The sequence below is a fragment of the Coloeus monedula genome (assembly GCF_965178545.1).
Source record: "Coloeus monedula genome assembly, chromosome: 1".
Lineage (NCBI taxonomy): Eukaryota > Metazoa > Chordata > Aves > Passeriformes > Corvidae > Coloeus > Coloeus monedula.
Genome location: NC_138781.1, coordinates 154,717,076 through 154,734,244, shown reverse-complemented (window position 1 = coordinate 154,734,244; position 17,169 = coordinate 154,717,076). Strand labels below are relative to the sequence as shown.

At 41.6% G+C, this 17,169-nt stretch overlaps 1 protein-coding gene across 1 annotated transcript in view; it reads left to right on the top strand.

Annotated features, from left to right (window-relative positions):
• The window catches only part of COL22A1 (collagen type XXII alpha 1 chain), a gene marked incomplete at both ends in the record, with an annotated part of 202,859 nt that overhangs the window by 115,990 nt on the left and 69,700 nt on the right, over window positions 1-17,169 (top strand). Inside the window, 4 exons of the mRNA XM_082293334.1 lie at window positions 565-618; window positions 1,531-1,584; window positions 6,964-7,017; window positions 17,072-17,125. Of these exons, the coding sequence (XP_082149460.1) occupies window positions 565-618; window positions 1,531-1,584; window positions 6,964-7,017; window positions 17,072-17,125 (216 nt within the window). The remainder of the gene's footprint in view (window positions 1-564; window positions 619-1,530; window positions 1,585-6,963; window positions 7,018-17,071; window positions 17,126-17,169) is intronic.

The window sequence follows — 17,169 nt, the reverse complement described above, 5'->3', positions numbered from 1 at the left end:
GAACCCGGGCACTCGAATCAGGGGGACATATCCATTGTGTCAGTCTGTTAGTCCTATGTATAAAAATATATATATATTTAAATTTTGATTTTGTGTTGGTAGATGTGCAATTTGCATTGAGCTGTTACTTAATGTAATGGAATACATCATATAAATGATGATTTAAAGCCCTTCACTGCTCTGCAGGCTTGGGGGAAATGCTGGTGGAAGCTGCTTATGCAAAAATTGCTCTTCTCCACCACCAAACCCCAACACAGAGTGTTGTAGTGGAATATCCAGGATATTCCGATGTTTCGGACCTTTGAAAATCAGAGAGCCAGATATGGATAAGTGCCTGCTGAGTGTGGGTGGATCATTCTGTCTGCAGTCTAGTGAGTGCTGATAATTCGAGTAGCCAGAGATTAAGGAGAAAACCAGCTGGTCTCTGCATTGGTTCTTCAGGACTTGTGGGGAAAGGGGTGGTAAAGGTCCTGTAAAGACAGACAACATGTCTAATGTGCCCATGCACATTTTAGTAAAGATATTTTAACCCTTTTTAAAAAAAAACCCCAAACATTCCTGTAGGGAAAGCCTGGGCCACGAGGACCACAAGGCCAACCTGGACTTCCTGGACCTCCAGTAAGTTGTTTCTCTCACTGCTTGCAATTTCAGAAGCTGAAACTCAGGCTGGAGTGAGGCATATAAAAATCTTATACATTATTCAGGCTATAAAATATTTAAACAGTGCCCACAGCCTCCAGTTTTCTTCATTGCTGAGAGGGGGTGGTGTGCTGTGGACGGCCTGTCTGAACACAGGGAGGTGACAACCAGGACATGGGCAGACTTTGCCTCAAGGCTGTTGTCATGCAGAACCTGATTGGCTTTCTGTTTGCAATGTCCTGAAGAGCTGTGTGGGCATTCAGCACATCTCAGAGAGGCACTGACTGATAACTTTTGAGCTGTCATGTCATGAAGGTCAGGGAATAGTTGCTGTCAAAGGGGTTGGTGTTATGCCACAAGGTCATGGCTGAAATATTTTGTGGATGAAAACTAGGAATTGGGTATGTGTGTTTATATCTCAACACAATTTTTGAAAGTTTGTACATGCCCACATTCTTACTTCTGACTTAAATTGTAGCCTTTTCTAGTTATATTTTATGACCCAGCTCTGCAGAATGTCTCAGTTCAGACTGTCACTGCTGCCTCATTTGCAAACACTCTGTGTTTCTTCTCTTTTGAATTGCTTGTTGTGTTTCACTGTTGATTGGCTTTTGTAAAATTGATGGCATTATGAAGATGTGTTACTTAGGTAAATCTGGTTTGAATAATGTAATTTAAATATAGTTGTGTGCTCTGTATTTAATCAGGGCATTGTCACTTTTCTCTATCTTGTTTACTCATTCTCTTTTGCTCACAGGACAACATAATTATCAGGTAAGAGTTGTCTGGGTACCCATGCAGTAATGGTAGCACAAAACAGATAGGAAATTGTTATATAGTTCACTAGTTTTTCTTATTCTGTTAACTTTCTAAATCTTTTCACTTTTAAAGGGACATCCTGGTCTGGAAGGCAAGCCTGGAGTCCCTGGTTTGCCAGGTCAAAGGGTGAGTTGCTTTTTTATTTAATCTGAGTCTCAAAAGGCTCAGGACAGCTTTGTTCAATAAGGTTTGCTACTTTCACCCACCTTACATGTACTTTTCTACTTATATAAGAATCCTGAGGCCCAGATCCTTTCCTATATTCCTTATTTATGGTGCAGGAACTTTCAGTACCTCTTGGAGTCGACAGGTTGAATGCAGGGCAGGTTCTTTCTTGCTATGTGCTCTCCTTACTGCCAAGGGGATTCTTGATATGACTGACTGTGCAGAACCACTACAAATAGAGTCTGTTTGAAATTCCAGAGAAATTTTGTTGTCCTGGAAGTCGAATGAGTGTAAAGATTCTTGCAATACTTTTTGTTTTCTTTTCTGTTTGGTCTGTACTCAAAAAGAGGGTTCCCAAAAGTGGTAGCTGGTGTACATTCTCTGCCAGGAGCTTAGTTTTCCTGTGTATGAAAAAATGTTGGATTTTCTCTGACATGGAATTATGTCTCCAATATTTGAGTACTACTAAAAGGTAAATTTCATACTGGGCCTGATGTTATTACACTCATACTCTGAACCTGCCTTTCCTTGCTTCAACCTGTTCTTATGAAGAACATTTCACTGGACAACATAGACTCATACAATATCCTGGTTTGGAAAGGACCCACAAGAATCATTGGGTCCAACTCCTGGCTCTGCACAGGACACCCCAAGAATCCCACAATGTTCCTGAGAGCACTGTCCAAACACTTCTTGAACTCTGTCAGGCTTGGTCCTGTGACCACTTCCCAGGGGAGCCTGTTCCAGTGCTCAGCCACACTCTGGGTGAAAAACTTTTTCCTGATATCCAATCTAAACCCTCCCCAATTCAGCTTTATGCTGTTACCTCAAGTCCTGTCACTATCACCTGAGAGAAGAGATCCGTATCTGCCCCTCCTATTCCTCTCTCAAGGAAGTTGTAACTGCAGTGAGGTCACCCCTCCGTCTCCTCCAGGCAGAACAGACCAAAGGTCCTCAGCCACTCCTCATAAGGCCATTCTCTTTGCCCTCCTTTGGACACTCTCTAATTGCTTTATATCTCTCTTATATTGTGGCACCCAAAACTGCCCCCACGACTCGAGGTGAGGCTGTCCCAGTGCAGAGCAGAGTGGAACAATCCCCTCTCTTGCCTGGCTGGTGATGCTGTGTCTGATGCTCCCCAGGACAGGGTTGTCCCTCCTGGCTGCCCCTGCTGACCCATATTCAACTTTCCATTGACCAGGACCCCCAGGTCCTTCCCACAGCTGCTTTCCAGCCTCTCATTCCCCAGTCTGTTCATACATCCACTGTTTCCCCATCCCAGGTGCAGAATCTGGCCCTTGCCCTTGTGGAACTTGGTACAGTTGGTGATTGCCCAGTCCATTTTTCAAGGTCTTTCTGCAGGGTCTCTCTGCCCTCAAGGGAGTCAACAAATAGGAGTGGAAGTGAGATACCTGCTTAGCCTTTTTGGAGGCAGTCACTTGGGTCTCAGTACTGCTATTTCGGTACTTTTTTTAAGTAATCACAGAGACTTGATGATAGCTCACTCCTTAAAGGAGAACATGGGGTTTGCCTGCAGTGCTTTGAGTCAGCACCAGTGCTGTTATCAGCCTGTGTGAGAACCTGTGAGCATAGGAGAGTGATGAGCAAACAACAGTACAGGGAAGAAATACACACCTTGCTAAGAGGTTTTCTACAGACTGTCCATCGGATTGCATGCTATTAAATTTAGCTGTAAGCCTGACTTTTAGGAATCTTCTCCTTGGGAAGATAGTGCATGCAGCCTTTAGTCAATGCCTCAGTGGAAAAGGGCATTTACTTACTTTCTTGTAATTTCTCAATCGTTAGAAAATATCACTTCAGAAAATAGCTCTGCAGTGCTTTACTCAAAAGTTGGTAAGTTAGGAATTACCCTGGTTTTAAAGCCTGCTGTGAAACGTTGGTTCTTGAATAAGATTAATAGAGCATATTAGCTGGGTAAAGGACAGTGATCTGTCAGGATCTGCAACAGGACAGAAAATGCTCCTGTTAATGATCATTTGACTATAGATGTCATTTGATCTGTTCTGTCTTTGAATTTTTCCCTAGACTCTGTTGTGTCTAGCTAGTTAGACTTCTCCTAAAGGTCTTTATTAGTCACCAGGCATCTTAGATGAATAGATATATTTTTTAATTAAAGGCCATTATTCAATGACTGAATACATGAGATGAATCAAAGTCCTGGGCTTGGTGGATCTCCACAGATCCTGTCTGGGGGCAGGAGGTAACAATTTCATCCTGAACCAAGCAACTGGGTTGTGTTCATTTTACTAGTCAGAAGTTCCTGGCACTGGAGGTCTGCATTTTGACAATGATACCCTCACATTAGGAGCACACTGTGTGAAGAAAAATGCTTTGCTGTTCTCATGTGACCTGTAAGACCTTTGAGTGCAGACAATACTGTCCTCAATTTATTAAAACTGCCTGAAGAAGAAGGAGAAATCTGAGAGCCTGGTTTCACTTTTATGGAGGTTTTGTGGTTGTTTTTCCTCTTCCTGTCCTTTTTCTTCTGTCAAAATGAAGACAACTGAAGTGCTTTGGTTCTGCTCTTAAGTCTTTGATACCTGATCTACTGAAATATTTGTTGGAAATAAAACCAATTTTTTTTCTCAATAGACACAAAAGGTGTAGACATATGACATGCTCCTGGAAAGCACACAGATCTGTGGCCAGTACAGACTAAACATAGGGTTCTTCTGAAGTGTACTCAGTAACTTGGATTTCAAGAATTTGCCTCTTTTTTAAATGTTACAAGTTCATTCAAGTGATTGAAATCTCAGAAAGAGACCAAGAGAAAACATTTATCCTACAGCAGTACTTCCCACACATGAAGTAGGAGCTATCGAGACGATTTTGAGTTTGTTGTGCTGGACTGCAGCTTAGTTTTATAAAGTTGTGTTGATAAAATCTTTCCAAGATACGAGGTACAATCAATACATAGCAAAAAATAATACAGCATTCTCATAGGGTAGTAAGAATAATCTTATGAAAAGAAAATTAATGGAAATATATTTATAATATAGTAGCATTTATTGAATGTCCTACTCCAAGTAAGTCAGGAAGATAAGTAATAATAATAATAATAAAATTAAAACTGGGAACTCTTGGGTTCAGGGTACACCTATGTGCCTGGTAACAAATCTACCTCTGTTCCTGGGACCAAGCCTCAGAGAAAAACCCCAGCATCTCTCTTACGAGGAAAAGCTGAGGGAGCTGGGCCTGTTCAGCCTGGAGAAGTGATGGCTGAGAGGGACCTCATCCCTGTCTGTCAGTGTCTGCAGGGAGGGCTCAGAGCATGGACCAGGCTCTGCTCCTGGTGCCCAGCAATGGGACAAGAAGAACAGGCAGGAACTGATGCACAAGAAGTTCCACCTGAACACAAGGCAGCACTTCTTTCCTGTGCAGTGAGAGTGCCGAACGGATTGTCCAGAAAGGCTGTGGAGTCTCCCTCATTGGAGATATTCCAGAACTGTCTGGACACAATTCTGTGCCTGTGCCCTGGGATGACCCTGCTGGAGCAGGGAGGTTTGACCAGATGACCCACTGTGGTCCCTTCCAGCCTGACTGTGATTCCATGATTTGGTGATTCTCTGTTCTGGCTTCAATGTTGTAACTCTGGAAGTAGCCACCTTGACATGTAGTTCCCACATGGATAGGAAGCTGGAGGTGCCTCATCTCCCGTGTCTGGCCCCACACACCACATCCTGTGTGCTTTATTCATAAGATTATTTATTTATTTGAGTTTTTTAACAGTGTCCTTTGCATAGTCACCTTGGCAGTGGGCAAAATGATCATCTTTAACTAGAAAACATTTGTTAAATCATGTGGTGACGAGTCCTTCAGATTAAAAATGGGCTCTTGTTGGCTTTGACAAGAAAAGAAATGATGGATGTTGGAAAAGTAGAAGGAACATTTATGAATAGTGGGTGTGCTGGAATATATAATTCAAATTTTTATTGGTATTGAGTCCTGGAAATGATTACAAATTCCTTCTGATATCTGAGGACCCTTTAATCACTCCTTTAATATTCTTAAATTCTTCTGTATATGACCGCTGATTTTCATTGTTTCGAAGTGGAGGGTTGTTGAGGATTTTTTTATGAGAAAAACAAGTAAAATGACTGATTCTGACATACCAGCTAATAAATCTCAGTCACAACTGAGGAAAATATGATGAAAACTTGTTTTGTTTTTGATGGTTTAGATTTTTCATTCATTTAAGTCAGCAGAAAGCTTGTTGTTCATAGATGTTTCTGCACTTATTTCAGTGAAGAAAAAGGAAAATTTTATATATGAATCTTAAGCATCTGTATGACCATTCACATTATCAAGGATATGAAACTTCTTTAATTATATTTTCCTTCTAAAAAGAAAATCAGTGTGGATGAGAAGGAGAAATGAGGGAGAAAAAAGTCTGTTTCTCAGATATTTGCATGACTCTTCTTGTACCCTCCTACTATATTACTAACAGCCTCAGAAATATTAATGATTCAGTGTCTGTTACACATGAGGGAAGAATAGTTTTATAAAATACGTGACTTGCCTAAAGTAACACAGCATGTCACCTGTTTGGTTGAGAAACAAATCCAACCTCTGCCTTAACTCCAGTGCTTTCTCCATCCTTTCTTCCTCATTTTTCTTGTGTAGGATTTTTTCCATTTGAATTATTTGAGGTCAAACCCATGGGGACAGAGATGCTGCAGCAATCAGTACAGGTGGCCTTGGTGGAAGGGTATACTCCAGGTCTTGGCTTGTCCTTCCCTTGCACCAGTGAAGTTCTCTGTTTCCCCTGAAGGGATAATTTTTACTTGCTGAGAAGTCAGTGAGCTCTGCCCCTTGGTGCTAATGGCACCCTTACAATTGCCTCACAGATTCCTGTTTCCCATTTTAGAGATTGTGAATCTTTTCTATTCAGCCATGCACCAAAGTTCTTAATTATTTTATATCTTAATGCATGGAGCAGTGCAGGGAACCAAAGGGACACTGCTTTACCTCTCAGCCCATGTCTACATTTGTCACCTCCCTTGGCTGCATCTCGGCACCACAACTTCCTTACCTGTCTGTAGGGAGAAGCCAGGTGGGATTGCAGAGTGTAGGAGATGCCATGATGTGCACGAGAACAACCCTCAACTTTAGGATTATTGTCACAATTTGGAAGATACAGGACTGTCAAAGACAGCTGGAATTTCATTTCCAAATCGTGTCTGCTGTCTTCATTTCTAGATTTTGTGTTCTGTCTACTCACATTACGTTGATTTACCAGTTTGGGGGTAACAGACTTTGGAAAATCAATAGCAGCATTTGGTCTGCTCTCTAATATGTTCTCCTCTGTTGAACATGCAGGGTAAAAAGGGAGAACCAGGATTTCCAGGAATCAATGGTCTTATTGGACCTCAGGTAAGCAATGATTTCTTCATTTTCATACAATATGTGGAAAAAACAGAGTTTCGTGGCAATAGTGGATTTGGAACTATGCAGCATGTGTGATCTTCTCCTCTGTACCATTTATGAAGCTTATGTTTCTCCTTTTAAGAGCTAAATAATTTCTCTTGTGATTGAGAGAAGTCTGTCTGCAAGCTATGTATTTTACTTTCTACAGTTTTTCAACATCTCTGAACAGCGATGTAAGGAGGTGTTTTGTATGTGATTTCCCCATTGCTTGTGCTTAGAGCAGCATCATTGCAGAGGGAAATCACTGATTTGTGTTCTGTGAGGAAAGGGGATGTCTTCAGTTAATGACCCCTTAGCTCCTTTGTTTTAAAGCTTTTGGCAAGTCAGTGCTCCAACTTGCACCATAACATCATAAGGGCAAAATACTGTGGTTTATGTTAAGAATCATAAGAGAGGATTTAACTCCACCTTGGATCAGCCCATCCTGCCCTGTGTTATGATAACACGGACACCTCTGGCTTAGTTTCTCACTAACCTTGCAGACAAATTCAGCAGACCTAAATCACTTTGTAGGGTCAGCCCTGCAATAAGAAAAATATCTGTGGGAATGTCCTCAAGTAGGAAAGATACAACCTCACACTGAGCTGACTGCTCAGAATAAAACTGAGCATTTCATCTGTTCCCCTTTCAATAGTAAATTAACAAACTGGACTTTGGCTTTAGGATTCTGTTTCAATAATGGGTAAAGTTTGGGGAAGAATGATGAGCTTCCATTGCTACAGCTGTTGGTGATGTAATGTAACAAGCAGCACACTGCTAGACAGCAGATACTGACTGCTCATTTATTTGCCCTGGCAATCTATGCCTATGTAACCAGGAGGAATGATCTAGAAATGGTTTATGTGGCAGGAGTTCTGTAATGAGCTGTTCATATGTCTGTGGAGGATGTCAGAGAGGCAATCCAAGGGCTTCAGACCCTCTGCAGGTGAAGTCCCTTGTGTCCAGCTTGGGAGCCTTGCCCTGCAAAACACCACTTGATACTGGTTTACATATTTTAAGAATTTTTTCTTTGGTATAGGATCTAGTTTGCAAGTATTTTAGCAGCAGCCTGCAAGAATGAAGACAGTATTTCTAATGGATTTAAAAGATTTTAGAACCACAGAATATGCTGCATTGGAATGAACTGATAAGGATCATCAAGTCCAACTCCTGACCCTACACAGGACACCCCAAGAATCTCTTTATATGCCTGAGAGCATTGTCCAAATGCTTCTTGAATTCTTGGATCATTGAGTACAACTCTCTGCTTTAGTTGTGTTTTATTTTTCTTAGATTGATTGGTTGTTGGTTTTTTTGTTTGTTTGTTTGTTTTTTCCCCTTCATTTTGGAGGAAGATTTTTATCCATGTATTATTTTTAAGATACCTGACAGTATCCATCCAAACAATGTCACACTTTCTCAGCTTGGGTTCCCTGCAAATTAAACATATATATGCATGTGTTAGCAATTTTATAAATGCATCTGAGAAAATTGCTGACATAGGATTAAGTAATTTTCCTTTTTGCACAAGCTAAATAATGTTAGCAAATTTTATGTTAATTAAAACCACACAAAATTCTAGCCCCATCAAGGGATGCTGAAATTGACTCTTCCTGCAAGCTAACTGCATGAAAGGTAAAATATTGTACCTATTCCTGCAGTGGCACTCTGTTCTGGACATATTACTGCAGATTTCCATATTTCTCTTTAAAGAAAATGCTTACATTCACTTCGTGACAAAACTACTTTTATGCTTAAGAGCACTTTTGTTGGCATTAGATTTTTAAAGCATTTTATCAGCAATTTTTTTTTTTTCTTAATTAGACTATACCCCAAAAATGCCCAGGAAGAAAAGTGGTTTCTTTATACTGTAGTTACATGGATATTCATTCAAGTTATGTATGGAAACCTATGTCAGCTGTTCTGTGCTGTCCCCATGGTGTTGAGGGCACACTGATTTGAGTTGGCTGCACATAAACTAGATTAGGACATGAAAATAATCTCCCTTTCCTCTGCAATTTTAACTTTATGTCTGATTTAGTTTTCTGACCTGATTCCCCACATTGATACCTGTATGGACAAAAGGACAGGGTTGATATAGGAGCTTTAGAAGGCTCATTGTTGCTGAAGGCACAGGAAGTATCTTCTGAAGTTATTATTGGGCTTTGTCAAGAAAAATTGTTGCTGTCATGCTCAGTCCAACTGAGAAGCCACAGAAGATCAGGTAGCTGTGCAAGGGAACTGACTTAAGGGCTACTCTTTAGGGTCCCTTCCAGCTCGGGATGTTCTGTCATTCTATGATCCCGTGATGAACTGCAGTTGAGATGAGTCAGTCCAACTCTCAAGGACCATTCGAGAGGTAATTTAAGTGTCAGACCCTGAAGCAGAATCTCAGAGGCAACTTCCCTGCTAGTCTGAGGATGTTTTTTGACAATAGAGTAGCCTTACCTTTGTCTCTCTTTGCACAAACTGACTCAAACTAAATTAGAATATAAAAATATTTTTAAATACTTATTTTTCCTTCCAAATCAGCTGTGGTGGTGAACCTGTCCATGTGCTTATTTGCTCCATGTTGTCTGGTCAGCACCCCCAAAAAGAGCATTTATATTCCAATGGCCTTTAGAAATGGTTCATCTTGCAACATCATTAAGCCATGGAATAGAAACTCTGGATATTTTTTCCCTTTTGGACTTGAACAATTTTCTGGCAGCAAGGACACAGACACCTGAACTTATAATGTGTTTATATTGTTATTATTTATTTGTACTATTTTAGTGTACAAGAACCTTAATCATGAGCCTAACTTTTATTGCAGTAGGCTGTTCAAATGCAGACTGAGAAATGGGCATTTCTGTAAAGAACTTTCAGCTGAAATAGTTGGCTCAGGCACTCTGAGCTGTATCACTGAATTACCAAGGTTGGGGTTTAGCTCCAAATGCAAGCACTTTTTTGGGTGAAGAATGGGGATGCAGGTGCCTGCTCCTCTTGATGGAGATCCAGTTAGTATCATCAGTGGAGCCTGAAGCTCTCTTAAGACAGGCACCTACAAATGTGCCACTGAGCCACTGTCAAGGCTCCCCGAGGTGAGTGGGTACTTGCTGGCCACATGTAAGACAGCAAAACACATCAAAAGTCTTTGAGATTTAAACAAAAATGCCATACCTAAGCCTTGCAATACCTCTGGGCTGTTATTGAGGCTTGCCTTATGCTAGATAACCTGATGGTGTAAGTAAGACCTGAGAGGAAGACCAGTACAAGCTGTACCTATTATGGTCTTGGCTGGCAGTGATTTAATTAGTATAGACTTGTCTGTAGGGTGTGAGCTCAAGCCCAGTTTTTTTTAAGTAATTCAGGAAATAAATGATCTCCTCTGAAACATACAGTGTCCTTAATGTCCTTTTTATAATGCAAGTTAAAACTGCAAAATGCAAGAAAAGGATGTGGGCCCCAGCTTCAAAGCTCAGATTGAATTCAAACTTTGCCAGTGCTGTTTGGAATTGGAAGATATTGCTCAGAACTATCTTTATTAAGATCTATACCTTTAAAGAAACTAAATTAAAACAGTCTTCACCTGTGAAGATTACTAATAGTGCTGAAACAGAAGACATTAAAGGAGGTTTTTTTTAGTTGTTTTTTCTCATTTGCTGCACTGACTCAGTAAACCAACTCCAAGCGAACACATAAGGAAATAAATCTTCCTCTGTAGACAAAAGACCATGTCCATAGCTTACACCAAGTGATTAAATTAAGTAAACACTGCCTTTCACTGAAAGCAGGAAACCTTCCTAGAGAGACTGCTATGTACAAAGTCAACTTTATTCAGTACTTTTAAAGAGTTGCAAAGACAGTTCGGAGAATTTTTTGTTGACAGAACTTTTATTTTAAATTTAATGCTGGTACTCCAGTTTCAATGCCACCTGATGAAATGACTGGAGACTGGATCCATATATGAATTATGGCACTGCCACTGATGCTGACTGTAGGACATGTATTGTAGACAAATGTTCAGATCTGTTGGCTCTTCAGGCTTTTGGTTTTTAGTGTGATCAGCAACAGCTTTTTTTATAAGTCCTCTTACCTTAATATTGATTTGTAAGGCAGGATTTAAGCAGAGAAAGAAACACATTGCTCTAATGCAGCCTTACAGAAAATAAGTCAGTAATATGTTCTGGTTTAGATTGGATATAAGGAAAATTTCTTCACTGAAAGGGTGGTCAAGCATTGGATCAGGCTGCCCAGGGAAGTGGTAGAATCACTGTCTCTCGAGCTATTTAAAAGAAGTGGCGCTTAGAGATGTGGTTTGGTGGTTGCAGTGGCAGCCCTGGGTTGATGGTTGGACTCGAGGATCTTAGAGGCCTTTTCCAACCATAATGATTCTCTGATTGTATAATTCCAATTCACAGTAGTAGTGGCTGGGGTGAGAAATGAAAAGCAGATTTGAGGATCCTGGAATCCACTCGGATGCAGCGGAGAAGTGGAGCAATGGAGTAGCAAAGGACATAGTGAGACACGTGGGCTGCTCCCCAAAACTGGCTGCAACAGCTTCATTTCTGATGGGAAAGGAGATTAAATAAAGGGGAGACAGCACAAAGCCAACAGGAGGGGTCTCTGGGGTCTTTCTGAGAGGTGAAATTGTGGGGAATGTCTTTGAAGTGGAGACGAGAGAGTGGAAGGGAAAGGGCTGTCAGCTCCTCATTTACTCATTTTGCTCTCATTTTGTCAGCAGACAGAATGCTCCTGCGTGTCCCTTCTTCTTGTTTGTAAATCTGGCGCACTGCATTAACAGCCCAGACCAGAATCTGTTTTAATCTGGGTTAAGGGCTTATCTAAACCTTTGCCATAGTGTAACAGAATCCAGACACTGGCGTGGAATAATACACAGAAAATACATCTGTGCAGGCTTTGCCTTCAGATATCTGGGAAAGCCATCAGACTCCAGTTTTCACTGTGGAATGCCATTTGTTCACCTCCCTCCAAGACTTAGTCATCCCTTCTTTCATGCAAAAGAGATTTAGGCCAAGAAGTCTACTGATGGAGTCACAGACAAAGGCTTCTGTTTCTTCTCAGAGCCTCCTTAGGGAGTGCACAACCTAAATCTTAATATCTGTGCCTTTCCCAGCCCATCTTCAAGCAAGGTACACACCGGAACAGGAGAACATCCTTTAGTGCATTCTTGAGGGCAGACACAGCTGTTTCTCCAGTATGAACAGTGTCAGATTTCTTTCCTGAACACTGTCACTGCATTACATTGTCTAAGGAATGGAGCTGGATGAAACACAAGCCTGAAAAAATTCACCCCCCACAATGTTTTTAAAGATGTCCCATCACATAACACACATACCTCTACAAAGTATTTTGATTTTAGATTTTAATGAACATTTGAAATATTTTTGTTTCAAAACAACAGTTTGAAAATATTCTGGTCCAAATATTTTATTTTAAAAATCCGTGTTTTGCATTTGTTTTCCAAAGTGAGTTTGTGTAGATCTGTTTTAAAATCAAGTTTTCAAGTTTATATCAGTTTTTGCTTCAACATGTACAAAGCATACATCAGAGTGTTTGCCAGCCAGAAAAAAAAATACATCCTGTGATTATTTTCTTCTGGTTCAGGGTTTCAACAGGACACCACTGTGGTCTGGATTTGCAATAAAAACTCTCATGTGCATAATTAATCAAATAGTCTTTGAAAAATGTAGTTGTGTAAATCAGGTGCTTTAATCTGGATTCACTTAAAAATGGAAGCAAAGAAAACAGATGGTATGAGATTCCTTGGGGTAAACATTACACACAGTCCTGCTGCTGTAGTTTTATAGTGTTGGGTTTTTAAAAACTTTGATAGATTCTGTCATTTTGGTGAATTCTAACATTTGAAAAGAATATTACTTGCTCTGAATTTCACTCAGAAGTCAGGAGAAGGGCTACAATAAGATATTGAAATACAAGTGAAACAGAACTTCTCTGCACAGTAGCAAAAGGGAGGGCTCTATAAAGAATATTTATGATGTATTTCTGCCATTTTATTTCACTTTGTCTCATCACTTGCTGTAGCCCAGGCTGCAGAAAGCAAGAAACCCAGTAGGACAGTCGATGTACTGGTGTGTGCAGTCAGCTGGAGCAGGCTGCCAGCACCCTGTGCATCACCAAGGGATACTGCTGGCCATCCCATAAAACTGTCCTTTCTGTGTCCATCTCAGAGAAGATTTTATCAGAACAGCTTTCCATTAGCATGTGTAGCATTTGTTGATGCAACACATGGTGAGTCTACCTGTAAACCAGTTTGGGCATGATATCCTGGGTAATTTACCTCTTGGAGAATGATGAAATGGAATTATTAGTGGCAATTTAGGAAAAGGATCAGTGGTATTCCATTTCAGGACTTACGGTTGCATAAGGTTGGCCTTGAATATGGAAAGTCTATGAGAATAATTAGAAATTGTCTGGGATAGTGAGAAAACCAAGAGTAACTGGGTGTAGCAGGTTGGGTTTGTTCCCGGGCGGAAACACCAATTTAGTGTAGTGGTTTGGTCTAAAATACTCATTACTGTTTATCTTCTGTGAGATAAGAATTAGGAGAAATGCAAAGCAGGCACCAAACTTGAAAGAATATAAAGAAATTTATTAACGGACCTAAAAGAGGGGAAAAAAAATTATACCACCTTCAGAACTCTCCTCCTCCCCCCACCTTCCTCCCTTCTCCCACTGACAATGTGAAAAAAGATGTTCAGTCTGTTTACCACTTCCATAATAACCTTGTTCAGTCCATTTAGAAAGAGAAGTCTCTTCTTGCTCGTGCTATGAAAACATTATCACAATGAGACAGCTGCCCACTTCCAAATATTGTTCAGTCCATTTAGGAAGAGGAGTCTCTCTGCTCACATGTGAGTCCCTTCCCCCGACTTGCAGCTTTTCCCGCAACTGCTTTCGAGGGTCCACTCCTGAAGTTTTTTGGGGTACAGTTTTAAGGTTGAGCCGTTCAGAAACAAAAACAGAGGCCCTTCTCCTTCCCTGGGAGCAAAGGGTCTTCATCATCTTCATCGTTAAGACTATCTCTGGGAGCATCTCTAGGTACTGAGGTTTTCTCCTTTCCCGTTTAGAGCAAAAGTCCTCATCTGGTTCATCTCTCCCTGTCCAAACTTCTCATGAAATTACAGCTGCGTCAGCATCTGCCTATCTCAGTGCAGGTGCTTTTGCTTACGAGTTGAACACTCCACCCCCCATATCTTCATGAAATTACAACGGGATACTCTGATATATCATAGCTTCACAACAGAATTTCAGCTTTAAGCATCTCCTCTCTCTCTTCCCTCAGGGTTTCAGCTCTTCACAGCAGTAAAAGGGTTAATCTCACCTCGGCCTTGCAGCTTTGCAGCTGGAACGTTGAATGTTTCTTATCGCAGTGGAGAGGGGGGAGAGCTGAGCCACTCCGGCTGCCCACGGCAAGGCAGTGGGGGGGGTTCCACGGCTGGAACAGGTCCATGGCTCCAGGATGGCCGTGGCCTGGCCTGGCCTGGCCCGAGCAGGGCCTGGCTGGGCCCGCTGGCCCCCACACGGGGCCCGCAGCCACCTGTGCCAGCACCGGAAACGAGAGAGAGCTTGGGGGGGGAGTTTGCCTATTCTTAAATGTGGATCACAGAGGTGGTCACAACTTCAAGTGGCTTAAAGAGTTGTCCATATTCAAACTGGCCAGCTGATAGGTTCTATCAGTTCCCAGAGGAAACTGTAAGCACCCCTTAGCAAGGACATCCCTTCCGGGACTATGCTTGCTAACCTATGACACTGGGAAAAAGAGTTGGGATGGGGAGTACATAATGCTTCCTATTTTACAGTTTACACTGGTTGCTGTCAGATGCTGGAGTAAGACTGGTTTCAGATCAGACTGACCCCTGCCACTCTGTCACTGTGTGGGGTAACTCACATCATACCTGGGATTGCATGGGCTGAGGCTGGGTCCTGACTGGGCTTTTTCACCTCCTGGTAGAAGTTCCCTGTTCTAGGGCCATGAGGGATGTGTGTTTCATGGTGGGAAGACAGTTCACTTAATGACAGAGAGAGAACAAAATGAAATTATTAGGAAGGAACCACTGGAATTGTCGAGGAAAGCCTGCAGAGGTAAATTTAGACATAGTCCAATCTGAATCAGTTTGTTGTTTTAATAAAGTTTTGCCTTCATTCCTAGTTCTCCTCCCACTCTTCATGGAAGCCCTTCTTGGAGCCCATACTTTCTGCAGGGCCTCTCAGCAATGCCTTGTAGAGGTGGAGTAGGGCCAAGCAGAATTTCCATGTCCTTGGTGCTTGGGGCCACTCCATCCAGCTGTGTCTGCACACAGTTCTGTCTGTGTGGGGTATTTGCTCCTGTGCTGGGCTTATTTGGACTATTGAGTCTTTTCCTTGAATAGTGAAGCCTTTTTAAGTGAAGGATGGTCTTGACCATGTGTCTCCTGATGGGTGTAAAATCTTTAACTGCAGGACCCAACCACAGGATTCTCCAGGAATTAAATCATCAGCATCAATGCATCCAAAGGCACATCTGTCTGGGGATGTTTTAGCCATGCTCACATTTGAGGTACTCTACAAGTGAGAGTGTTGTTGACAGGATAACTCCATGTCTGTTCTGAGTTGCAATGAGGCTAGTGCAGCTACAGGATCCTTTTCTGGTCTCTTTGCCCCATCTATTGGTGAGAGACTCTTAGCTGCTCCTGGCTGAATTTTGTGAGTAAGATTCTATAAGATCACTTACCTGCCTTTTTTTGCCAAACCATGCCCCAAACACCTCTTTTTCCTCACTTTTTTACGCCATTTTCTTCTCATCACCTACATTTTCAGTTAAACATAAATGCTAATATTGATCCATGACTCATAATACCTTAATATTGAATGGTGACAGGGAAAATGCTGTTTGGCCGTTTTCTGTCTTGTATCAGTTGCCCAGTTTCAAATCTTTACAGAGGGTTTGGGTGGGGTGGGGAGGTTTTTTGGTGGTTTTTTTTTGTTTGTTTGTTTTTTTAAGTACAATTGCACCAGAACTCCTCTTATGCTGAAAACTGAGAATTAATGAGATTGTCATGTTAGAAAGACAGAAAGAGGCAGCCAGGGTAAAATTTCAGCTCAGTCATATATCCATTTCTCATGCTGTTTGCTCAGGTCCTGATCCAAAAAATATATGAACACATGTTTCATTCTGAGCTTAGGAGAAATCCTGTCTTGTCTACAGGGGAAGCTGGCAGTAACAAACATGCTTTGTATCTCAAGCAACATACTAAGATTTGTCAAGGCTGGAAACAAATTTCTCATAGGAAGCCAAATTTAACAATTTGCTCGATGCATAAAAATAAATCCCTCTGTAAATCGGGTGACTATTAAGAGAATATTTTCCCTAAGAGAAACAGCTCTTGCAGAGAGATGAGTAAGAATGTTAAGATATTTCCAACTGCATGTGTTCACCAAACTATGAATTCATGAGGATCTTTTACTACCTAGCAGGTTGATGTTGAGCAACAAAAGGGTGGCACATTTTGTTTTAAAACACCTGAGTCACTGCAGTGTTTCTCCATACTCTTGGATTCAATTTTTAACCTCCACCCTCCCAAAAAAAGCAAGCTCAAAGCACAAGCCTGTTCCATTAATTAGTTGCTTTCAGCAATCTTTTTGCAGAGGTAAATTACTCACTTTGAAACAACACGAATCAAAGTTAACTTCAACTGGATGCTCCAAGGAATCCTACTGGTCAGACTTCGTGTTGTAGGTTACCACTGATGGCCTTCAACTGCTCCTTCTCTTGTACTGGAGTGCAGGATGGAGCTCCCCGCAGCAATGGCAGCAGTGGCTTAAGCAGAAGATCCTCTTCTGCCTGTGTTCATGGCCCCTTGTCTTGGCATCTTGCACTTTTCGGGTAGAAGTTAAGAAAATAAAGCTCAGTGCTTTTGTCCATTTCCTACAGGGCTCCTATTACACAGGGAAGGACCTGAGGCTTTCAGCCACTACCAGAGAATTTAATAAACTGGCTTTGCTTCCTCTCTTGCAGGGACCTCCAGGGCCCCCTGGCATTGCTGGACCCCTGGGACCACCTGGACCACCGGTAAGAAAGCTCTGGGGTTTTTTGTTTTATATTGAGAAGAAAAA